A 26,849-nucleotide genomic window follows, 5' to 3' on the forward strand; every position below is an offset into this window, starting at 1 on the left:
GAATCTCCTCCACACCTTGAGCAGAGCCGTTGGAGCTGAGTGGATACAGGATGACTGGAGCGTTGTCGTTCTGATCCAGGATGAAGACGTTGACTGTGACGTTGTTGCTTAGTGACGGAGTTCCAGAATCTGAGGCAACAACTTGGAACTGGAAAGTTTTCAGCGTTTCAAAGTCAAAACTTTTCAGCGCTAAAATCTCCCCATTATCAGAATTGATATTAAGACTGTATGAAGAAAGTTTACTATTCTCTTTTTCGTCTCTCAGGATATGATATGAAATATGGGAATTTTCACCCTCGTCGTGGTCTGATGCCCTCACAGAAAACAGTGAAACTCCTGGTAAATTGTTCTCAGTAACATAAAAAGTGTAAGGGTTCGCCGAAAACTCCGGCCTGTTATCATTCACATCCGATACAATAATAGTAATGCTTTTTACAGAAGTCAGCGAGGGTGTGCCTGCATCTTTTGCAACTATTGTTACATCATATATGGCCTGCTTTTCTCTATCCAGGGGCGATTTTGTAATTATGGAATACATGTTGTCGTGTGTTGAAGGTGACAATTTGAAAGGGACTTCTTCATTAAATGAGCAAATTACTTTCCCGTTAAGACCAGAGTCTTTATCGATAACACTGATTAATGCCACAGTAGTTCCCAGTCTTGCATCCTCGGTTATTGCCTTTGAAAACGAAGTGACCTCTATCTGAGGGGCATTATCATTCAAATCAACAATCTTCACCAACACACTTTTGTCTGTCCTTGTAAGGAGTAAATATTTAAACAAGACATTCTTCAGGCGAAATAAAGACACTCAAGACAGTTTAGATGGTAACAACGTGCGCACGCTGGGTGAGTGCTGCTGTCTCAGGCTCACAACCAGCATTTGTGGCAGTTCTTTATTTATAGCGTTTCAGAGTATGTGTGTGTGTGTGAAGTTTATGATCTCAGAGTGTGTGTGTGTGATTCTGAAGAATGGGCCCCTCTTTGTATTTGGGAGTGTATAGATAAGAACGTCCTGCTCTCCCCTTCCTGGGAGTGAAACGGCTCGTAGAGAGCCAGGTGCAGAGGAAATATACTGGGTGAATCATATCTGAGAACACTATGCTTTTGTCTTTCATTTAAGCTTCACTTCAGCGAAACAGTAAAATCATAAAATACGATTAAATGGAAAGAATAAATGGGTAAACAACTATTAACACTAAAATTAAAGATAAACTTTCAATAACGTACAAATGGCAGTGGGAATAATACTTGAAACATTTGAAAATCTCTTAACATATCCCTCCTGTTGTTAATTTGTTTTACACATTTTAACTTTTATCAGCATACAGTCTCTTGACAGTGCATTTTTAACTGTTGCTTCATTATTAACAGGAGTGTCTTTTTCCTTTTAGTTACAGGTTGTTTCTTCATCTTCGTCGTCGGTGTTTGAGTTAGTGTCGGCGTGCTCCAGCAGTGTCATAATTTCTTTTTGGCCGACAGGGTCCGGTGTAATAGCTGTGGCTATCAGTCTGTTGATCATGGATCTTATGCAGGGAATACAACAACAGCCACATAGGGTCAATATGGCTGCAAAAACAGCTATTGACACTAGGATTGATGACACTAGGCTGCGGTACTTTCCAAACATGTCCATCCAGCTGTCCCACATGGAAGTGTCCACTCCAGAATGTTCTTTCATTCTCTCATTCAAGGTCTTCAGTCTTTCCAGGGCTCTGGTCAGACTGCCGTCAGCTGCAGTGTTGTTAGGTATGAAGGTGCAGCATTGTTCTCCACTTCTTTGTTTCTCGTTGCGCTGCGCGTTCTTCTGGGCATAGGCTGCAGCTTAAAAATGGTTCCCCTTTCAGGACACGTCACATTTGGAGCCTGCCGGTAAATCCTCGGGCAGTGTGGGTCACATGGGTTGCTGGTGCAGGCCGTGTTCATGCCTACCAGGGCCAGTGATAAGAATACTGTGAACACGAGCATGGAACACATCGTTGTGACAGTGGTCAGTTGGCATCCTCTTGTCCAGCATCGACGTCGTCTGTGCGGTTTCTCACCCTCAGGGGCATCCTGGTTTGCATTTAGTATTTCCATCTCCATCAGGTCTCCCTCTGTGAGCGTTTCTCCTCTTCTCGACCGTGGACACACCCTTGGCCTCCAATGAGTAGACACCCAGCAAGAGGAGCGAGTGTCTCAGTGTTGCCACTGATAGCCCTTCTCCCCACCGAGTGAACACCAGAGGTTAGAGCGGTCTGCAGTCTAGACTTTACTGCTCACTTTTCTATTTGGGAGATTGTGGTTCTCGGATTGGTTCAACCCTTTTTCAACCTGCAAGAAACTGGAAGAGAATCACTCGGCAGTTGATTGTTCAAAACTATTTCTCTGTTTTCCAGCAACTTTGTCATCCACTCTGCTAGAGTTGTTTCTCTTATTGACTTGTTTGAAATTTAATGTATAGAAGTGTCTTTAACTAGTGTTTTTAACTAATTAGACTCCCTCCTGTTGACGCATGAACAACTTCATGTGTCACAAGAGCTACTGTTTTTGTATAAAGACTTCGGTTGTAACGGTTTCCCATCACATATGATCAGATCATCCTGTAGAATTGCTCCGCACCTCAACCATTTCTTTCGCTCTAGTAATGGCACAAATGTGTGGTTCATTTCTCAAGATATCCAGTGGAATTTGCATAGAGGTGTTGTCACCATAAGTGCGTCTACTGTTTGTACTGCTACTGATTTTGCTGCTTGGTCTGCAAAATTGTTGCCCTCTGTTATGCCATATTTTCAAAATGGCGTACTGCAGATCAAATTCATCATTGATAAGTCAAACCAACGAAAAAACAAAACTAGAAGTCAAAAAAAAAAAAAAAAAAAAAAAAAAAAAAAAAAAAATATTCTTTCGTTAACAGAAATAAAAATAAAAACAAAAGTAAAACTATCTAAAACTGCAATGAGTGGTCACAAAATTAACTGATTTTGTAGCAAAAATGTGTTTAGTTTTAAAATCTTAAGTCAAAACTAAAGAAAAATAAAACTAACGAAAATTGCAAAACTATTAAAACAGTTAGAATAAACATATTGGCTGTCTCTGTGTCTCTCTGTCTGTCTGCGTCTTGACACAGTCAGCTCCTTTGTATGGGCATGTAGTTCCTGTTACACGTTTTCCTGTTACAGACACATTTCCCGTTTCTCCAGAGTAATCGAACTCTTTGTTGAATTTAACTGTTTTCATCTAGTCTGCACTTCCACCTAAATGTAAGTAGAAAGGTTATATCCAAGTTACTGAATGCTATTTTTATAGATGCAGTAAGGAGAACAGAGCACATTCCACGGGAGCTTCACTCCCATCTCTGGTGGAGGCAGAAAAATAGGGAGCCAAGGTCATAACTCAGGCTCATTAAGAGTCAGAAAGAATGTGAGTGCTTAGTCTTGTGGCTATCGCGCATTGTATATAGCTTCTTTTCTTTGTTTAGTAGCTTTCTGCCTTCACCTAAGGGTGTGCCCTAAGTATGTGACTCAGGTCTCCATAATCGGAGTTTATTTAAAGATAAATAAGATGATCCATTCATTGCTCGCAGATCATGCACTAGACGTATGTTGCAGTATTTAGCTTTCTTCAACACTTAAACAAAATATCACTTCTTATCCATTACCATTCTCTCGTATTAAAAAACAAACAAACAAACAAAAACAAACTAAGTTTAACTTTTCTGCTTTGTCACTTAAAACAAAGCATCGCTCTCAACCCAGCTCTCAGCTGGCTCTGAAATTATCATCATCAAGCATGAAGTTGCATGAAGAGAGCTGTTTCAGAAGTCACAGCATGGGGCACTTTGATGATTAAAGTGTGTCCTAAAACAATGTCAGCTGACCTTTTACTGCCTCTGCTGCAGCTACACCGGCCTGCACACAACAGAGTCTAATTTGCAGAAGTAAAATGCAAGCAGACGTTGTTTTTCTCCAAATGCCTGTGTTAAAACAGCTTTCATGTAACCTGCACTGGGGCATTTCTTTTCTAACCATAGTTCATCTGCAGTCAATTCAGGCTTTGCGGGTTTATTTCCCATTTTTTGGGCTTAGAGTTATCAATAATATTTTATTGTAAATTGCTTATAATTTATTTTGATTTATTGTATTTGGAAACACCTTGTTTTGCTTTTATTTATTAATACTGCCAACATACACTCTGTGTGACCTTCGCTGATATTAGAGTCGGGGGAGGTTATTAAGGCAGCCTTCTACCCTGGTCTAGACCCAGGGCGGCCTTAATTTTATGCGTTGAAGCGCAACCTTTGACCCCTTCTCACCAGTACATCGGTCAACACAGGAAACAGTAAGAGTGGTGCAGAAACCTGTTGCTTCTATTCAAAAGGTCACTCACTCTTCAACAACACATAAACTTCACACGCGGTACTATAATCCTATTTTAATTGACACGTTCTTTATTTTCATTCACTCGTGAGAGTGAGATCCCTTTATTTTCATTCACTCGTGAGAGTGAGATCCCTTTATTTTCATTCACTCGTGAGAGTGAGATCCCTTTATTTTCATTCACTCGTAAGAGTGAGATCCCTTTATTTTCATTCACTCGTAAGAGTGAGATCCCTTTATTTTCATTCACTCGTAAGAGTGAGATCCCTTTATTTTCATTCACTCGTGAGAGTGAGATCCCTGACTTCCAACCTTTTAAACTGCGGAGTGACCCCACACAGGACCGTCAAACTCCGTCTTACAGGCGAGCCCTTTCACTCATAAGAGTGAGATCCCTTTATTTTCATTCACTCGTGAGAGTGAGATCCCTTTATTTTCATTCACTCGTAAGAGTGAGATCCCTTTATTTTCATTCACTCGTGAGAGTGAGATCCCTTTATTTTCATTCACTCGTGAGAGTGAGATCCCTTTATTTTCATTCACTCGTAAGAGTGAGATCCCTTTATTTTCATTCACTCGTGAGAGTGAGATCCCTGACTTCCAACCTTTTAAACTGCGGAGTGACCCCACACAGGACCGTCAAACTCCGTCTTACAGGCGAGCCCTTTCACTCATAAGAGTGAGATCCCTGACCTCCAGTCCTTAAAGGACGGGTCTTTTAAGAACCGTGTCAATCTAAAAACCGATTTTAGCCGCAATGTGTTGTTGAGTGTTTATATTCACCTGCTTCGGATGAAAATGCCGGTCAGAGAGAATCCTCCTCGCTCCCTGGGATCGTGGACCTCTTGCTAAAAACGCTGGCCAACGGCGAATTCACGTAGTTGGTCTTTACTGTTTCACTAGAAACAGGCTGTCGCGACAGACTTTGCAGCGTGGGTTCACAAATCCAGGAAACGACGAGGTCACTCTGTTGGCTCGAAGGACCAAATAAATGTAAGGAGTAAATATTTAAACAAGACATTCTTCAGGCGAAATAAAGACACTCAAGACAGTTTAGATGGTAACAACGTGCGCACGCTGGGTGAGTGCTGCTGTCTCAGGCTCACAACCAGCATTTGTGGCAGTTCTTTATTTATAGCGTTTCAGAGTATGTGTGTGTGTGTGAAGTTTATGATCTCAGAGTGTGTGTGTGTGATTCTGAAGAATGGGCCCCTCTTTGTATTTGGGAGTGTATAGATAAGAACGTCCTGCTCTCCCCTTCCTGGGAGTGAAACGGCTCGTAGAGAGCCAGGTGCAGAGGAAATATACTGGGTGAATCATATCTGAGAACACTATGCTTTTGTCTTTCATTTAAGCTTCACTTCAGCGAAACAGTAAAATCATAAAATACGATTAAATGGAAAGAATAAATGGGTAAACAACTATTAACACTAAAATTAAAGATAAACTTTCAATAACGTACAAATGGCAGTGGGAATAATACTTGAAACATTTGAAAATCTCTTAACAGTCCTTAACGGAGCCGAGCCTTTATCAGACGCTTGTATATCAATTTCATAACTTTCCTCTGATTCGAAATCTAGCACATCTTGAATAATAATTTCACCGGTGTTTGGATCAACACGAAATAGTTCGCGTATCCTGTGGTTTACATTGCTACCTAAAGAATAGATAAGCTCACCATTTGATCCCTCGTCTAAGTCAGAAGCATTTACTTTTACTATTGTTGTACCGGTGGGAGTGTTTTCGTTCACAAGTACCGAGTACGTGTCTTCATTGAAAACTGGCATATTATCATTAACGTCCAACACATCAATAAATATTTCAGCTGTTCCAGATTTACTTGGCTTCCCTCCATCAATAGCTGAAAGAAGTAGCTTATGAATTTTCTTTGTTTCCCTGTCCAGCGTCTTGAGTAAGACTAAAATCGGTATTTTTCCCTCTTTTCCGCGATCTTTAACTTCTAATCGAAAGTGATTATTGGGACTGAGCTTATACTCTTGGACAGAAAACTGACCAACATCGGGGTCATGCGCTGCCTGCAGCTGGAGGCGCAAACCTGGTAAAACTGACTCCGAAATTTCGAGACGGTACTGTTTAACTGAAAAGCTAGGAGCATGATCGTTCACATCCTGAATCTCCACAGTCACATAATGAATTTCAAGAGGGTTTTCAAGCACTGTTTTTAGGTTGATCAAACACGCAATGTTTCTCTCACAAACCTTCTCTCTGTCAATAATACGGTCAACATATAATATTCCATCGTTTTGGTCAACGTGAAAAAACGACTCCGATGAACCCTCAACAATGCGACATCCTCTCTCTTTCAATGTATTCTTCTCCAATCCCAAATCCTTCGCTATATTTCCAACAGCAGTTCCTTCATTGACTCCCTCGGCAATGGAATATCTGATCTGCGCCGAAGCGCTGCTCCACACTAGAATAACTACAACAATGAAAGCGATCCACCGCAATTCGTCTTTTGATGCTCCAGGTCGTTTTCGCTCCATAATTAGGAAATAAAAATGTTCTTCTGTGATTTACAATACCGAGTTTTCCACGAGTTGAGAAAAATAATAAAAAATATTCATATCACCAGACAGGCTACCGTGCAGTATCAGGTTCACATAAGCTGAATATATGCTCTAAATGAAGAGGAGGCATCGAGTGAAACCCATCCCACAAATAGGAGGTCCCATACTGCTGACAAAGAGCTTATCTTTAAACACTTTTCTGCTCAGATAGTGACACCAAGTGACTATCAAAGAATTTCTTTCCCTGGATAATAGTACATCTTGTGTTAAGAAAGACATGTCAAATTTCATGGTGTTAGGAAAGAAAGAAGAAGATAAATAGTGCGTGGTTTCAGCACCACTGACAGCATTCACCAACACCTCTAAATGGCAAATCAAGGCAAGTTTGTTCTCAATCTCTACTTAAAGCAAAACTAGAGTTTTGGCCATTTAAAGCATCTTACCTCTTCAGATGTTCTTCTCCTGTCGGGAAGCACTAGAGTATTTGCATGACTTCCCGGAACTATAGTAGATCCTATACTCATCCTGGGTCCAACTAGCATGTACCGCTTCTCTCCTGATCTGTACTGGATGCTGTGACACAGTGTCCCATCATAATTAGTCTCTGGCAGATATTTAGAAGTATATTCTGTGGATTTGGAGCACTGCATTGCAATCAGCACAATAATGCTGACGAGAAAAAGTACAGAAACTGCACCCAAAGTTATCATGAGGTAAAATATGACATTACTGTCCTCATCATCTTTTGCTGCACTTTTAACATCAGAAGCTGCAAAAGCCTCTTTGGGCTCCACAAGTTTGACAATCACAGTAGCTGTTGCTGAGAGAGAAACGTTGCCGTTGTCTTTGACCAGTATTACCAGTTTATGCTCAGCCTCATCAGTCTCTGTGAATGAGCGAAGTGTTCTGATCTGTCCTGTATAGCGGTCCAAAGCAAAGAGACTGTGGTCAGTAACTTCCTGGAGTGAAAAGAGCAACCAGCCGTTATATCCTATATCAGCGTCATAGGCTCTGACTTTAGTCACCAAGTGTCCTGCGTTGACGTTTCGGGGAATCTCCTCCACGCCTTGAGCAGAGCCGTTGGAGCTGAGTGGATACAGGATGACTGGAGCGTTGTCGTTCTGATCCAGGATGAAGACGTTGACTGTGACATTGTTGCTTAGTGGCGGAGTTCCAGAATCTGAGGCAACAACTTGGAACTGGAAAGTTTTCAGTGTTTCAAAGTCAAAACTTTTCAGCGCGGTGATTTGTCCATTATCTGAATTCACATTTAGGAAAGCTGTGACATCATTTTCACCACCTCCTCTCAGAAGATGATATGAAATAGCTGCGTTTTCATTTGCATCGTTGTCCGATGCGCTTACTGAAAATATTGGCGCACCTGCGAAGTTATTTTCTGACAGATAACATTGTAATGGGTTTTGCAGGAATTGTGGACTGTTGTCATTTACATCTGCTATCTGAATGTTAAGAGTTTTAAAACTGGATAAAGGAGGCTCACCACAGTCTGTAGCTTCTATTGTAATATCATAATGTGACACCACCTCTCGGTCCAGAAACCCGCTAGTAACAATTGAGTAAGTATTTTCTTTATAAGATGGTTTTAAGTCAAAGGGAATGCCCTGAGTTATCCGTGAAATAATTTTCCCATTAACTCCAGAGTCTTTATCCTTTACACTGATAAGTGAAATAACTTTACCAGGCTTTGAATCTTCAGACACTGTATTTGACAGTGACGTGACTTCTATTTCCGGTGGATTGTCATTGACGTCCTTAATTTTCACAATCACTCTACACCTGCTTGTTAAAGGAGGCGTTCCTTTGTCTGACGCCTGCACATCTAGTTTATAAACCTCGGAATCTTCAAAATCCAACCCTCCTTTCAGTGTAATTTCTCCGCTTACACTATCCAGTTCAAATATTTCATAAATTTTACGCGCTAATGTTTTACTAAGGCTATACTCTAATTCCCCATTTGCCCCTTCATCCGGATCTGTTGCATTTACCTTTGCAACAGTCGTTCCAACCGAAACGTTTTCAAATATTTCTATTTGATAAGTATCTTGTTTAAACGTCGGGCGATTATCATTAGTATCAAGAACAGTAATGGAAACATTAAGCGTGCCTGATCGCGGAGGTTTACCTCCATCAACCGCGGTTACAAAGAGGAAATGTTTATGTTTTTTTTCTCTGTCTAAGGAATTCTTCAGAATTAGAAATGGTATTTTGTCCTCATCACTTTGACTAATCTCTATATCAAAGTGATCATTTGAAGATAATGAATATGTGCGGATAGAATTTATGCCAGCATCAGGATCACTGGCCGCATGCAGTTCCAATCGTGTTCCCGGGGATGATTGTTCTGCTACTTCAAAGGTTTGTTGTTTTTCAGAAAAACTCGGGGAATGGTCATTAACATCAGTAATTTCTACAGCTACATAGTGGATTTCCAGTGGGTTCTCTACAAGCATTTTTAGCTCTATCATGCATGCACCACTTCCATGGCACAGTTCCTCTCTGTCGATTTTCTTACGAACCAGTAACACACCATTGTCCGGATTCACCTCGAAAAACGCATCCTTAGAGTCCGATACAACACGTAACAGACGATCAGCCAAAGAGGTTTTGTCAAGACCAAGATCCTTAGCAACATTTCCAACAATAGTCCCTTCTTTCATCTCCTCTGGAATCGAGTATCTCAGTTCAGCGAAAGCCTGCTCTCCGAAAATCAGCAGCAAAGAGAAATGAAAAGCAAAGCAACAGCAGTTGCCTGATCTGCTGCGTGTTCTCTCGGCCATCCTTCTCAAACAACACATTTACACATAAAACCTATTTCTAAAGGAAGCTTAGTTTACATATCCTTGGCTTTTCGTAAAGTATGTAAAGAAAACATATGGCACCGTCTCATCCGACTCACATCCGCTTTGCTGTGCGGTATCAAACAAAAGCCTTCTTAGGGGAGGACCTAATTCCTTTATGGAATGCTCGGTGTAACAGTGACGCCAAGAGGACAACATTTTAGACGATTTATACTCTGAAAGGTTTTTCTATATGTTAGTAACAACAGCCACCTCAACATAAGTCAGCAGATAAACTCAAGTTGCAGCAAACACACTATAATATGCTAAGGGCAGGGCTCCGCCATCTTAACAGTCAGAGACTTTTTATTAGTCTCATTTGTTATTGAGAAAATAAACGGTGTATATTAGTAAACTCCGCCACAGTACCAATTTAACACGTCACGTCGGAAGAACGTACATGGAGGAACGTACATGCACAAAACGCTGCGCAATGTTTGCTTCTTGTTTTCTTCGTCTTCTCACCATTATTATTGTTGTTGTTGTTGTTGTTGTTGTTGTTGTTGTTGTTGTTAGTAGCAGTAGTAGTGCTTGTTGTTGTATATATTTCTCCGATATTTCTACTAAAAAAAAATCTAAAAACAAACAAACTCATAGTATTCGTAATTATTTTGAATTTGTACACATTTTTGTATTGATATGGATACAAAAAGCAACGAACCCATTAATTCATTCATCATGAGTTATCAAAAGGTTTAATCTTGCAGACCAAGTAACAGCTGAGACACATCTGAGCTGGATGCACGGTATGTGCTATATGTTAGTCTTACCTCCTCAGATGTTCTCCTCCTGTCTGGCATCACCAATGTATTTGCATGGCTTCCAGGGACTATAGTAGATCCTATACTCATTCTGGGTCCAACTAGCATGTACCGCTTCTCTCCTGATCTGTACTGGATGCTGTGACACAGTGTCCCATCATAATTAGTCTCTGGCAGATATTTAGAAGTATAGTCTGTGGATTTGGAGCACTGCATTGCAATCAGCACGATGATACTGACGAGAAAAAGTACAGAAACTGCGCCCAAAGTTATCACGAGGTAAAATATGACATTACTGTCTTCATCATCTTTTACTGCACTTTTAACATCAGAAGCTGCAAAAGCCTCTTTGGGCTCCACAAGTTTGACAATCACAGTAGCTGTTGCTGAGAGAGAAACGTTGCCGTTGTCTTTGACTCGTATGAGCAGTTTATGCTCAGCCTCGTCTGTCTCTGTGAATGAGCGAAGTGTTCTGATCTGTCCTGTATAGCGGTCCAAAGCAAATAGACTGTGGTCAGTCACTTCCTGCAGTGAAAAGAGCAACCAGCCGTTATATCCTATATCAGCGTCATAGGCTCTGACTTTAGTCACCAAGTGTCCTGCGTTGACGTTTCGGGGAATCTCCTCCACACCTTGTGCAGAACCGTTGGAGCTGAGTGGATACAGGATGACTGGAGCGTTGTCGTTCTGATCCAGGATGAAGACGTTGACTGTGACGTTGTTGCTTAGTGGCGGAGTTCCAGAATCTGAGGCAACAACTTGGAACTGGAAAGTTTTCAGTGTTTCAAAGTCAAAACTTTTCAGCGCGGTGATTTGTCCATTATCTGAATTCACATTTAGAAAAGATATTACATCATTTTCACCACCTTCTCTCAGAAGATGATATGAAATAGCTGCGTTTTCATTTGCATCGAGGTCTACTGCACTTACAGAAAATATTGGCGCACCTGCGAAGTTATTTTCTGTCAGGTAACACTGTAATGGGTTTCTGGGAAATTGTGGACTGTTGTCATTTACATCTGCTATCTGAATGCTAAGAGTTTTAAAACTGGATAAAGGAGGCTCACCACAGTCTGTAGCTATTATTATTACTTCGTATTCTGGTACAGTTTCCCGATCTAACACTCCCTTGGTGACCACGGAATATATGTTTTCCTTGTAAGAAGGTTTTAATTCGAAAGGTGCGTTGTCGGTCATGTGTGTAATTATTTTTCCATTAAGTCCCGAGTCTTTATCCGTTACACTGATAAGTGAAATAACTGTACCAGGCTTTGAATCTTCGATTACTGTATTTGACAGTGACGTGACTTCTATTTCTGGTGCATTATCATTAATGTCTTGTATCTTTATTATTACTCTACACCTTCCGATTAATGGAGGTTGTCCTTTATCAGATGCTTCAACGTCTAGTTTATAAATCTCAGAATCCTCAAAATCTAATGTTACTTTTAGCGTAATTTGTCCACTTACACTATCCAGTTCAAATATCTGATAAACTTTACGCGCTAATGTTTTGCTCAGGCTGTACTCTATTTCCCCGTTAGTGCCTTCATCTGGGTCTATAGCAGCTACAGTTGCAACAACAGCACCAACAGAGACATTTTCTTTTATTTCAATTTGGTAAGTCTCCCGACTGAATGTCGGGCGATTATCATTACTGTCAAGAACAATAACGGATACATTAAGCGTGCCTGATTTTGGAGGTTTACCTCCATCAACTGCTGTTACAGTTAGCAAGTGTTTATTCTTTTCTTCTCTGTCTAAAGATTTCTTCAGCACTAGAAATGGTATTTTGTCCTCATCACTTTGACTAATCTCAATATCGAAATGCTCATTTGACGTTAGTGTGTATATGCGGATAGAGTTTATTCCAGCATCAGGATCACGAGCCGCGTGTAGCTGGAATCGTGTTCCCGGAGATGTATGCTCGGCGATTTCAAAGGTCTGCTCCTTTTCAGAAAAGCTGGGGGAATGATCATTTACATCAGCAATTTCTACAGCAATATGATGCATTTCCAGGGGATTTTCAACAAGGATTTTTAGCTCAATAAGGCATGAACCGCTACCGTGACAAAGCTCTTCTCTGTCGATTTTCTTACGAACCTGTAAAGCCCCATTGTCCGGGTTTACCTCGAAAAACGCGTCCTTAAATCCAGAAACAACACGGAGCCGACGATCAGTCAAAGAGGTTTTGTCAATACCAAGATCCTTGGCCACATTTCCAACAATAGTTCCCTCTTTGACCTCCTCCGGAACAGAGTATCTCAAATCAGCCAAAGCCCGCTTTCCGAAAACCAGCAGCAGTGTCAAATAAAAAGCAACCCAGAAGCACTCACAGCATCGATACGGTCTTCCATTCCTCATTGTTCTCCAGTTGCACACGACAACACCTGAATCTGTTTCTATAATAATTATATTTGCGATTACGATCACTCCACGGTCTCATCCGACTCCCGTTTTTAGATATTATGCATTCTTTGCTGTGAACCACCAGACAAAAAGCTTTGTTAGGGGAGGGACTGTGTTTTTATGGCCATTTATGTTATAGTGACACCAAGAGGACAACTCTGTATGTTTATTTCTGATGATTTTAAGTAAGGACCATTACAGGTATGTATTTTATGTGCAAAATTTGTCACTAAGGACAATAGCGATAAAAGAGTTCTATCCACTTACTTAAGGATACTTGAGGTATTTCTTTCCCCTGAATTTCACCAGTTGAATTTTGCATTCATTTTTTAATAATACTGAAGAAAGATTTAATTTTTCTGCTTTTACATAACAGTATATTAATCTGACACCCTACTTTGAATGGAACCGGCAACGCGCCACAGTATACTTCAGCACTACAGACAGCGATAGCTGCTCTTGACATAGCTGCTCTCGTTACCAAAGATACCTGTAATTGTAACACCAACAGAAAGCGGAGGTTGACAAACGTAACAGGAAAATGTAACATAGTAATATCAAAAACACTTCTCCGATTCACAAGAAAGTATTCTGGTTATTGCAGCTTAGCTATAATATCGGTAATAGTATTGGTAATTAAAACGGTCTCAAAGGTAACTACAGTGAAAAATGAAATGTAATCATGTTTTAAAGCACTTCATTTTCAAAAACACCACAATGCAAAGCGGGACATATCATAAAGATGACTGTTTTGCTACAGTGTGATTTCAAGGAAACGGTAACACATGCAGCAAATGTATAACCTGAGTGTGACTAGATGAGTAACACTGGTACTGAAAACAAGCTAAAGTTTTCACAAAAATGTCTTACCTCTTCAGATGCTCTCCGCCTGTCGGGTAGAACTAATGTATTTGCATGGCTACCCGGGACTATGGTAGATCCTATACTCATTCTGGGTCCAACTAACATGTACCGCTTCTCCCCGGATCTGTACTGGATGCTGTGACACAGTGTTCCGTCATAATTAGTCTCTGGCAGATATTTAGAAGTATAGTCTGTGGATTTGGAGCACTGCATTGCAATCAGCACGATGATACTGACGAGAAAAAGTACAGAAACTGCGCCCAAAGTTATCATGAGGTAAAATATGACATTACTGTCCTCATCATCTTTTGCTGCACTTTTAACATCAGAAGCTGCAAAAGCCTCTTTGGGCTCCACAAGTTTGACAATCACAGTAGCTGTTGCTGAGAGAGAAACGTTGCCGTTGTCTTTGACCAGTATTACCAGTTTATGCTCAGCCTCGTCAGTCTCTGTGAATGAGCGAAGTGTTCTGATCTGTCCTGTATAGCGGTCCAAAGCAAAGAGACTGTGGTCAGTAACTTCCTGGAGGGAAAAGAGCAACCAGCCGTTATATCCTATATCAGCGTCATAGGCTCTGACTTTAGTCACCAAGTGTCCTGCGTTGACGTTTCGGGGAATCTCCTCCACACCTTGAGCAGAACCGTTTGAGCTGAGTGGATACAGGATGACTGGAGCGTTGTCGTTCTGATCCAGGATGAAGACGTTGACTGTGACGTTGTTGCTTAGTGGCGGAGTTCCAGAATCTGAGGCAACAACTTGGAACTGGAAAGTTTTCAGTGTTTCAAAATCAAAACTTTTCAGCGCAATGATTTGTCCATTATCAGAATTCACACTTAGGAAAGACATTATATCATTTTTACTTCCCTCCCTCACAATGTGATATGAAATGGCTGCATTGTCTTTCAGGTCTTTATCCGTCGCTGTTACAGAAAATATTGGCTTTCCAGCAACGTTGTTTTCTGACAGGTAAACCTGTAGTGGATTCTGCGAGAATTGTGGGATGTTATCGTTTACATCTGATATTTGAATGCTAAGGGTTTTAAAAGTAGATAGTGGAGGCTCACCACAATCCGTGGCTTTCATTGTTATTTCATAATAAGACACTTGTTCTCGATCCAAAAGTCCCTTGGTTACAACTGAATATATATTTTCCTTGTACGACGGCTTTAATTCAAAGGGCACGTCTGAGATTATGCTTGTAATAATATTTCCGTTCACTCCGGAATCTCTATCTGTTACACTGAGTAGAGAAATAACTGTACCAGGCTTGGAGTCCTCGGATACTGAATTTGATAGTGACGTGATTTCTATTTCTGGTGGATTGTCATTAACATCTGTGATTTTTATGATGACTCTGCACTCACCCGTCAGTGGGGGTGTTCCTTTATCGGAGGCCTCTACATCAAGTTTGTAAACGTCGTTTTCTTCATAGTCAATCAATCCTTTTACTATAATTTCCCCACTTAACTTATCCAGTTCAAATATATCATACACTTTCTTCTTTAGAGTTTTTCCAAGTCTGTATTCAATTGCTCCATTTAAGTTTTCATCTGGATCTGTCGCATTAATTTTAAATATTTTGGTGCCAACCAAAACGTTTTCTGGGACTGAAATTTCATAAATTTCCTTCGTAAACATCGGGCGATTGTCATTAATATCTAGAACAATAACGGTAACATTTAGTGTTCCTGATCTTGGAGGTTTACCCCCATCAACTGCTGTAACCACAAGTGAATGGCTGCATTTTTGCTCTCTGTCCAGCGACTTTTTTAGAACTAAAAATGGTATTTTGTCCTCGTCACTTTGGAGGACATCTATTTCAAAATGATCGTTTGGTGTTAAGGTGTAGGTACGAATAGAGTTCATTCCTGCATCAGGGTCGCGAGCGGTGTGCACCTGGAACCGCCTTCCTGGCAGTGTATGTTCGGCTATTTCAAATCTCTGATTTCTTTCGGAAAAAGTAGGGGAATGATCATTTACATCAGTAATTTCCACAACTACATAATGCATTTCCAGTGGGTTTTCAACAAGAATTTGAAGCTCCAGTAAGCACGCGCCACTTCCTTGACAGAGAACCTCTCTGTCGATTTTCTTGCGAACATAGAGAGCCCCATTGTCCTGGTTTACCTCAAAAAAGGCGTCCGCATTTCCAGACACAACACGAAAACGTCGATCAGCCAAGGAATTGATGTCAAGGCCCAGATCTTTCGCAATATATCCAACTACAGTTCCATCTGCAACCTCCTCTGGAACAGTATATCGTACCTGAGAAAAAGCCATGTTCCCGAAAAGCAGCAATACGGCCACATGAAAAACAAACCAGTAACCCTTCATCGTTCGTGATCCTGTAGTGATCTTCATAGCTATTTAACAGTACCTACATACACAGAAGCTCCCTGCGTCGACAAACAGCAAGTTATAGCATATTTGCGAAATATAAACCGTCCATCAGCTCGTGGGTTTGGGTTTAATATGCGATTTCCCCTCCTCAATCTGAAACAAAAGCCTTGAAAGAGGAGGGACGGAGTCGATTTTTGTCTTCCGATGTAAGAGTGACACCCAGAGGAGATGTGTTACAAAACGTGATTCATATTATAGATATATTTTGTCTTCTCTATATGCTTTCTTTACGCCTTACAAATTAAAGCGACTGTCCCGACTTAATGCACACGAAGAAGCATTAGGAAACATGGATCAGATACTTCTCAGATTGAATGGGATGAATTTCATTTTGACATACTTTGATCGCCATGGGCATCAAGTAGTGATACAGAGTTTCTTTCACACAGCGAAAGTAGATATGTGTTAAAACAACAAAGCTGATGCATACTGCCCATAAGTTAACTAATTCTAGATTTAAAGCTGGGAACGTGTAAGACCCACGCATCACAAATATACATTTCTCAACTTTTTTTCAACTTTGTAAGGGAAACTTCTCAAAAGCTGAGACCAAAGTAATTAAAAGAAAACGTGTATTTATATTTGCATAGATGTTAAAATACCCCAGTAAGTACTGTTTGAGGGCGTCTGTTTGTGAAATAGAAATTAAAGGATTTAAAAAATAATGGGCAACGTCTTACCTCTTCAGAACGATGTCTCCTGTCAGGAAGCACTAGAGTATTTGCATGGCTGCCATGTACTATAGTAGATCCTATACTCATTCTGGGTCCAACTAGCATGTACCGCTTCTCCCCGGATCTGTACTGGATGCTGTGACACAGTGTCCCATCATAATTAGTCTCTGGCAGATATTTAGAAGTATAGTCTGTGGATTTGGAGCACTGCATTGCAATCAGCACGATGATGCTGACGAGAAAAAGTACAGAAACTGCGCCCAAAGTTATCATGAGGTAAAGTATGACATTGCTGTCCTCATCATCTTTTGCTGCACTTTTAACATCAGAAGCTGCAAAAGCCTCTTTGGGCTCCACAAGTTTGACTATCACAGTAGCTGTTGCTGAGAGAGAAACGTTGCCGTTGTCTTTGACCAGTATTACCAGTTTATGCTCAGCCTCGTCTGTCTCTGTGAATGAGCGAAGTGTTCTGATCTGTCCTGTATAGCGGTCCAAAGCAAAGAGACTGTGGTCAGTCACTTCCTGCAGTGAAAAGAGCAACCAGCCGTTATATCCTATATCAGCGTCATAGGCTCTGACTTTAGTCACCCAGTGTCCTGCGTTGATGTTTCGGGGAATCTCCTCCACACCTTGTGCAGAACCGTTGGAGCTGAGTGGATACAGGATGACTGGAGCGTTGTCGTTCTGATCCAGGATGAAGACGTTGACTGTGACGTTGTTGCTTAGTGGCGGAGTTCCAGAATCTGAGGCAACAACTTGGAACTGGAAAGTTTTCAGTGTTTCAAAATCAAAACTTTTCAGCGCGGTGATTTGTCCATTATCTGAATTCACATTTAGAAAAGATATTACATCATTTTCACCACCTTCTCTCAGAAGATGATATGAAATAGCTGCGTTTTCATTTGCATCGAGGTCTACTGCACTTACAGAAAATATTGGCGCACCTGCGAAGTTATTTTCTGACAGATAACATTGTAATGGATTTTGGGGAAATTGTGGACTGTTGTCATTTACATCTGCTATCTGAATGCTAAGAGTTTTAAAACTGGATAAAGGAGGCTCACCACAGTCTGTAGCTATTATTATTACTTCGTATTCTGATACAGTTTCCCGATCTAACACTCCCTTGGTGACCACGGAATATATGTTTTCCTTGTAAGAAGGTTTTAATTCGAAAGGTGCGTGTTCGGTCATGTGTGTAATTATTTTTCCATTAAGTCCCGAGTCTTTATCCGTTACACTGATAAGTGAAATAACTGTACCAGGCTTTGAATCTTCGGTTACTGTATTTGACAGTGACGTGACTTCTATTTCTGGTGCATTATCATTAATGTCTTGTATCTTTATTATTACTCTACACCTTCCGATTAATGGAGGTTGTCCTTTATCAGATGCTTCAACGTCTAGTTTATAAATCTCAGAATCCTCAAAATCTAATGTTACTTTTAGCGTAATTTGTCCACTTACACTATTTAGTTCAAATATCTGATAAACTTTACGCGCTAATGTTTTGCTCAGGCTGTACTCTATTTCTCCGTTAGTGCCTTCATCTGGGTCTATAGCAGCTACAGTTGCAACAACAGCACCAACAGAGACATTTTCTTTTATTTCAATTTGGTAAGTCTCCCGACTGAATGTCGGGCGATTATCATTAATGTCAAGTACAATAACGGATACATTAAGCGTGCCTGATTTTGGAGGTTTACCTCCATCAACTGCTGTTACAGTTAGCAAGTGTTTAGTCTTTTGTTCTCTGTCTAAAGATTTCTTCAGCACTAGAAATGGTATTTTGTCCTCATCACTTTGACTAATCTCAATATCGAAATGCTCATTTGACGTTAGTGTGTATATGCGGATAGAGTTTATTCCAGCATCAGGATCACGAGCCGCGTGAAGCTGGAATCGTGTTCCCGGTGATGTATGCTCGGCGATTTCAAAGGTCTGCTCCTTTTCAGAAAAGCTGGGGGCATGATCATTCACATCAGCAATTTCTACAGCAATATGATGCATTTCCAGGGGATTTTCAACAAGGATTTTTAGCTCAATAAGGCATGAACCGCTACCGTGACAAAGCTCTTCTCTGTCGATTTTCTTACGAACCTGTAAAGCCCCATTGTCCGGGTTTACCTCGAAAAACGCGTCCTTAAATCCAGAAACAACACGGAGCCGACGATCAGTCAAAGAGGTTTTGTCAATACCAAGATCCTTGGCCACATTTCCAACAATAGTTCCCTCTTTGACCTCCTCCGGAACAGAGTATCTCAAATCAGCCAAAGCCCGCTTTCCGAAAACCAGCAGCAGTGTCAAATAAAAAGCAACCCAGAAGCACTCACAGCATCGATACGGTCTTCCATTCCTCATTGTTCTCCAGTTGCACACGACAACACCTGAATCTGTTTCTATAATAATTATATTTGCGATTACGATCACTCCACGGTCTCATCCGACTCCCGTTTTTAGATATTATGCATTCTTTGCTGTGAACCACCAGACAAAAAGCTTTGTTAGGGGAGGGACTGTGTTTTTATGGCCATTTATGTTATAGTGACACCAAGAGGACAACTCTGTATGTTTATTTCTGATGATTTTAAGTAAGGACCATTACAGGTATGTATTTTATGTGCAAAATTTGTCACTAAGGACAATAGCGATAAAAGAGTTCTATCCACTTACTTAAGGATACTTGAGGTATTTCTTTCCCCTGAATTTCACCAGTTGAATTTTGCATTCATTTTTTAATAATACTGAAGAAAGATTTAATTTTTCTGCTTTTACATAACAGTATATTAATCTGACACCCTACTTTGAATGGAACCGGCAACGCGCCACAGTATACTTCAGCACTACAGACAGCGATAGCTGCTCTTGACATAGCTGCTCTCGTTACCAAAGATACCTGTAATTGTAACACCAACAGAAAGCGGAGGTTGACAAACGTAACAGGAAAATGTAACATAGTAATATCAAAAACACTTCTCCGATTCACAAGAAAGTATTCTGGTTATTGCAGCTTAGCTATAATATCGGTAATAGTATTGGTAATTAAAACGGTCTCAAAGGTAACTACAGTGAAAAATGAAATGTAATCATGTTTTAAAGCACTTCATTTTCAAAAACACCACAATGCAAAGCGGGACATATCATAAAGATGACTGTTTTGCTACAGTGTGATTTCAAGGAAACGGTAACACATGCAGCAAATGTATAACCTGAGTGTGACTAGATGAGTAACACTGGTACTGAAAACAAGCTAAAGTTTTCACAAAAACGTCTTACCTCTTCAGATGCTCTCCGCCTGTCGGGTAGAACTAATGTGTTTGCATGGCTACCCGGGACTATAGTAGATCCTATACTCATTCTGGGTCCAACTAACATGTACCGCTTCTCCCCGGATCTGTACTGGATGCTGTGACACAGTGTTCCGTCATAATTAGTCTCTGGCAGATATTTAGAAGTATAGTCTGTGGATCTGGAGCACTGCATTGCAATCAGCACGATGATACTGACGAGAAAAAGTACAGAAACTGCGCCCAAAGTTATCATGAGGTAAAATATGACATTACTGTCCTCATCATCTTTTGCTGCACTTTTAACATCAGAAGCTGCAAAAGCCTCTTTAGGCTCCACAAGTTTGACAATCACAGTAGCTGTTGCTGAGAGAGAAACGTTGCCGTTGTCTTTTACCAGTATTACCAGTTTATGCTCAGCCTCGTCTGTCTCTGTGAATGAGCGAAGTGTTCTGATCTGTCCTGTATAGCGGTCCAAAGCAAAGAGACTGTGGTCAGTAACTTCCTGGAGGGAAAAGAGCAACCAGCCGTTATATCCTATATCAGCGTCATAGGCTCTGACTTTAGTCACCAAGTGTCCTGCGTTGACGTTTCGGGGAATCTCCTCCACACCTTGAGCAGAACCGTTGGAGCTGAGTGGATACAGGATGACTGGAGCGTTGTCGTTCTGATCCAGGATGAAGACGTTGACTGTGACGTTGTTGCTTAGTGGCGGAGTTCCAGAATCTGAGGCAACAACTTGGAACTGGAAAGTTTTCAGTGTTTCAAAATCAAAACTTTTCAGCGCAATGATTTGTCCATTATCAGAATTCACACTTAGGAAAGACATTATATCATTTTTACTCCCTTCTCTCACAATGTGATATGAAATGGCTGCATTGTCGTTCAAGTCTTTATCCGTCGCGCTTACAGAAAATATTGGCTTTCCAGCAACGTTGTTTTCTGACAGGTAAACCTGTAGTGGGTTCTGCGAGAATTGTGGGATGTTATCGTTTACATCTGATATTTGAATGCTAAGGGTTTTAAAAGTAGATAGCGGAGGCTCACCACAATCCGTGGCTTTCATTGTTATTTCATAATAAGACACTTTTTCTCGATCCAAAAGTCCCTTGGTTACAAGTGAATATATATTTTCCTTATACGACGGCTTTAATTCAAAAGGCACGTCAGAGATTATGCTTGTAATAATATTTCCGTTCACTCCGGAATCTCTATCTGTTACACTGAGTAGAGAAATAACTGTACCAGGCTTGGAGTCCTCGGATACTGAATTTGATAGTGACGTGATTTCTATTTCTGGTGGATTGTCATTAACATCTGTGATTTTTATGATGACTCTGCACTCACCCGTCAGTGGGGGTGTTCCTTTATCGGACGCCTCAATATCAAGTTTGTAAACGTCATTTTCTTCATAGTCAATCAGTCCCTCTACTATAATTTCCCCACTTAACTTATCCAGTTCAAATATATCATACACTTTCTTCTTTAGAGTTTTTCCAAGGCTATATTCAATTGCTCCATTTAAGTTTTCATCTGTATCTGTCGCATTAATTTTAAATATTTTGGTGCCAACCAAAACGTTTTCTGGGACTGAAATTTCATAAATTTCCTTAGTAAACATTGGGCGATTGTCATTACTATCTAGAACAATAACGGTAACATTTAGGGTTCCCGATCTTGGAGGTTTACCCCCATCAACTGCTGTAACCACAAGCGAATGGTTGCATTTTTGCTCTCTGTCCAGCGACTTTTTTAGCACTAAAAATGGTATTTTGTCCTCGTCACTTTGGCGGACATCTAATTCAAAATGATCGTTTGGTGTTAAGGTGTAGGTATGAATGGAATTAAGTCCTGCATCAGGATCACGAGCGGTGTGTAGCTGGAACCGCCTTCCTGGCAGTGTATGTTCGGCTATTTCAAATCTCTGATTTCTTTCGGAGAAAGTAGGGGAATGATCATTTACATCAGTAATTTCCACAACTACATAATGCATTTCCAGTGGGTTTTCAACAAGAATTTTAAGCTCCAGTAAGCACGCGCCACTTCCTTGACAGAGAACCTCTCTGTCGATTTTCTTGCGAACATAGAGAGCCCCATTGTCCTGGTTTACCTCAAAAAAGGCGTCCGTATTTCCAGACACAACACGAAAACGTCGATCAGCCAAGGAATTGATGTCAAGGCCCAGGTCTTTCGCAATATATCCAACTACAGTTCCATCTGCAACCTCCTCTGGAACAGTATATCGTATCTGAGAAAAAGCCTCCTTCCCAAAAAGCAGCAATACGGCCACATGAAAAACAAACCAGTAACCGTTCATCGTTCGTGATCCTGTAGTGATCTTCATAGCTATTTAACAGTACCTACATACACAGAAGCTCCCTGCGTCGACAAACAGCAAGTTATAGCATATTTGCGAAATATAAACCGTCCATCAGCTGGTGGGTTTGGTTTTAATACGCGATTTCCCCTCCTCAATCTGAAACAAAAGCCCTGAAAGAGGAGGGACGGAGTCATTTTTTTCTTCCGATGTAAGAGTGACACCCAGAGGAGATGTGTTACAAAACGTGATTCATATTATAGATATATTTTGTCTTCTCTATATGCTTTCTTTCCGCCTTACAAATTAAAGCGACTGTACTATTTTTTTTCCTGCCATAGAACTTAATGCACTCGAAGAAGCATTAGGAAACATGGATCAGATACTTCTCAGATTGAATGGGATGAATTTCATTTTGACATACTTTGATCGCCATGGGCATCAAGTAGTGATACAGAGTTTCTTTCACACAGCGAAAGTAGATATGTGTTAAAACAACAAAGCTGATGCATACTGCCCATAAGTTAACTAATTCTAGATTTAAAGCTGGGAACGTGTAAGACCCACGCGTCACAAATATACATTTCTCAACTTTTTTTCAACTTTGTAAGGGAAACTTCTCAAAAGTTGAGACCAAAATAATTAAAAGAAAACGTGTATTTATATTTGCATAGATGTTAAAATACCCCAGTAAGTACTGTTTCAGGGCGTCTGTTTGTGAAATAGGAATTAAACGAATTAAAAAAATAATGGGCAACGTCTTACCTCTTCAGAACGATGTCTCCTGTCAGGAAGCACTAGAGTATTTGCATGACTTCCCGGGACTATAGTAGATCCTATACTCATTCTGGGTCCAACTAGCATGTACCGCTTCTCTCCTGATCTGTACTGGATGCTGTGACACAGTGTCCCATCATAATTAGTCTCTGGCAGATATTTAGAAGTATAGTCTGTGGATTTGGAGCACTGCATTGCAATCAGCACGATGATGCTGACGAGAAAAAGTACAGAAACTGCGCCCAAAGTTATCATGAGGTAAAATATGACATTACTGTCCTCATCATCTTTTGCTGCACTTTTAACATCAGAAGCTGCAAAAGCCTCTTTGGGCTCCACAAGTTTGACAATCACAGTAGCTGTTGCTGAGAGAGAAACGTTGCCGTTGTCTTTTACCAGTATTACCAGTTTATGCTCAGCCTCGTCTGTCTCTGTGAATGAGCGAAGTGTTCTGATCTGTCCTGTATAGCGGTCCAAAGCAAAGAGACTGTGGTCAGTAACTTCCTGGAGGGAAAAGAGCAACCAGCCGTTATATCCTATATCAGCGTCATAGGCTCTGACTTTAGTCACCAAGTGTCCTGCGTTGACGTTTCGGGGAATCTCCTCCACACCTTGAGCAGAACCGTTGGAGCTGAGTGGATACAGGATGACTGGAGCGTTGTCGTTCTGATCCAGGATGAAGACGTTGACTGTGACGTTGTTGCTTAGTGGCGGAGTTCCAGAATCTGAGGCAACAACTTGGAACTGGAAAGTTTTCAGCGTTTCAAAGTCAAAACTTTTCAGCGCAGTGATTTGTCCGTTATCATTGTTTATATTTAGGGATGAAATAATGTCATTTTGGCTCCCCTCTCTCACAATGTGATATGAAATGGCTGCATTGTCATGTAAGTCATTGTCTGAAGCGCTTACAGAAAATATGGACTTTCCAGCAGCGTTGTTTTCTACGAGATAAAACTCTAAAGGACTTTGTTTGAAATGTGGACTGTTGTCATTTACATCTGATATCTCAATGCGCAGAGTTTTAAAAGTAGATAGTGGAGGTTCACCGCAGTCGGTGGCTTTTATTGTTATTTCATAATGGGACAACACCTCTCGATCCAAAACATCCTTAGTGACCAATGAGAATGTGTTTTCCTTATAAGAAGGTTTTAATTCAAAAGGCACTTCATTAATAATGCTTGATATTATTTTTCCATTCACACCGAAGTCTTTGTCTTTCACACTAAGAAGTGAAATAACGGTGCCAAGCTTTGAATCTTCAGGCACTGTGTTTGAAAGTGATGTAACTTCGATTTCAGGCGGGTTATCGTTGACATCTAGTACTTTTATAATTAGTCTACACTCGCCCATCAATGGAGGCGTTCCTTTATCCGATACCTCAACATCCAGTTCATACACGTCGTTGTCTTCATAGTCCACTACTCCTTTGACCGTAATTTCTCCACTTGTTTTGTCCAGTTCAAAAATATCATAAACTTTCTGCCATAAAGTTTTTCCGAGAGTATATTCAACTTCTCCATTAGCACCTTCATCATAATCTGTCGCATTCATTCTAAATACTGATGCACCGACGGGTATGTTTTCTTTTATAGACAAGTGATAAATCTCCTGACTAAATATTGGACGATTGTCATTACTGTCCAGAACAGTTATGGTAACATTTAATGTGCCTGATCTTGGAGGTTTTCCTCCATCGACAGCTGTCATCACTAGCTTGTGTTCATTATTTTGTTCTCTATCTAGTGATTTCTTAAGCACTAAAAACGGTACCTTTCCTGCATCACTTTGACGGATATTTACTTCAAAATGTTCATTTGAGGTTATAGTATATGTACGAATAGAGTTAATTCCAGCATCGGGATCGCGAGCAGTGTGCAGCTGAAATCTCTTCCCTGGCAGTGTGTGTTCAGCTATTTCAAATGTCTGCTCTCTTGCAGGAAAACTAGGAGAATTATCATTTATGTCAGTAATTTCTACGATTATGTAGTGTATTTCCAAAGGGTTCTCTACAAGAATTTTTAGCTCCATGCGGCAAGCACCGCTGCCCTGACAGAGCTCCTCTCTATCGATATGATTACTGACATACAATGCCCCGCTATTCTGGTTTACCTCAAAAATACCGTCCTCACTTCCAGAGACAATACGGAACCGTCGGTCACCCAAAGAGGTTACATCAAGCCCGAGATCCTTCGCAACATTTCCAACAACAGTGCCATCTTCCACCTCCTCTGCAACAGAATATCTTATTTGAGCCAAAGCTTCTCTTCCGGAATACAGCATCAACGCCAAATAAAAGGCAAACCGGGAGTAGTGACTTGTTGGAGTCTCCATCATTTTTCAACAGCATATAAATCCACAGTTAATGCTAAGAGCAATAACCGACTCGCTTACGGCTACACATTTACAAAACCAACAACAGGGTTTTGTCGGCTGGTATATTTGGTCCAAGTGCTTTGCTCAGCTCAGACAAAGGGTTTGCAAGGGAAGGGACAATGTTCTTAAAGGTTTTCTGATTTCATAGTGCCACCCAGAGGCTGTGCTGAGAAAGAACCACATATGCTTGTTTTTTTCTTTTTCCATTGATTGAATCCTCTTTTAGGCTTGAGAACTGAATTAAAGTTGACTGGATCTCGAACAACCAATAGAAATTTAGTATTTTAACATTGTTCTAGTCTCTTCCGGTCTTTCTCTCGGTTTACTCCATAAAAACTTGCTGATAACTTGCTCCAACAGATAATGGCATTAATCAATCATTGTGTTTCTTTAACATTCCTTCACTGGATAGCCTGATAGTTTTTGGCACCATGGATAGCGATCACAGGCTCTCCCACAGAACTTTAATTGGAAAAAGTGACATATAAACAACTACCAATAGAGCCAGTCAAGGTTCCCAACACATGCTCAAAGAAAAAAAAAAAAAAAGAAAGGGAAAAAACCTACAAACCTACAAAGGATTATTATTATTATTATTATTATTATTGTTATTATTATTGTTGTTGTTGTTGTTATTTGTATATGTATGGCTTTATAGTTTATCAGTGAATGTCATCTAAATAGAAACAGCAGGAAAAAAGCTGGTGTTTAGCACATTAACCACAGTGGCTCGGGAAGCGTACAAACTCCACCCAGCCAGACAAACCCAAACTTTCTTGCTTTGAAGTAATAGCGCGAACCACTGCACCACTATGCTACTTGCTACCATTACAACTGATATTGTAAAGCAAGCCGAAAACGGAAAGGGAAAATGCTTTTACAAAAGAGTGTTAAGTTCTTACCTCTTCAGAAGGACGTCTCCTATCAGGAAGCACGAGAGTATTTGCATGGCTTCCTGGTACTATAGTAGATCCTGTACTCATTCTGGGTCCAACTAGCATGTACCGCTTCTCTCCTGATCTGTACTGGATGCTGTGACACAGTGTCCCGTCATAATTAGTCTCTGGCAAATATTTAGAAGTATAGTCTGTGGATTTGGAGCACTGCATTGCAATCAGCACGATGATGCTGACGAGAAAAAGTACAGAAACTGCGCCCAAAGTTATCATGAGGTAAAATATGACATTACTGTCCTCATCATCTTTTGTCGCACTTTTAACATCAGAAGATGCAAAAG

General features: G+C 40.6%; 2 protein-coding genes across 2 annotated transcripts; both read right to left on the reverse strand.

Annotated features, from left to right (window-relative positions):
• Positions 1–5,410: 5,410 nt before the first annotated feature.
• Positions 5,411–7,313, reverse strand: LOC102079213 (protocadherin alpha-C2-like). Its single transcript, XM_005467650.4, has one exon. It carries the CDS (start codon positions 6,866–6,868, stop codon positions 5,795–5,797), a length of 1,074 nt encoding a protein of 357 aa, XP_005467707.1. The 5' UTR covers positions 6,869–7,313; the 3' UTR covers positions 5,411–5,794.
• Positions 7,314–22,317: 15,004 nt separating this feature from the next.
• Positions 22,318–26,064, reverse strand: LOC112842427 (protocadherin alpha-3-like). The gene is made up of 2 exons (XM_025898995.1): positions 23,228–26,064; positions 22,318–22,635 (listed from the first exon to the last, which is right to left on the reverse strand). Exons 1-2 carry the CDS (start codon positions 25,571–25,573, stop codon positions 22,492–22,494), a joined length of 2,490 nt encoding a protein of 829 aa, XP_025754780.1. The 5' UTR covers positions 25,574–26,064; the 3' UTR covers positions 22,318–22,491.
• Positions 26,065–26,849: the final 785 nt, after the last annotated feature.

This window comes from Oreochromis niloticus, linkage group LG2 (assembly GCF_001858045.2).
Source record: "Oreochromis niloticus isolate F11D_XX linkage group LG2, O_niloticus_UMD_NMBU, whole genome shotgun sequence".
NCBI classification, from domain to species: domain Eukaryota; kingdom Metazoa; phylum Chordata; class Actinopteri; order Cichliformes; family Cichlidae; genus Oreochromis; species Oreochromis niloticus.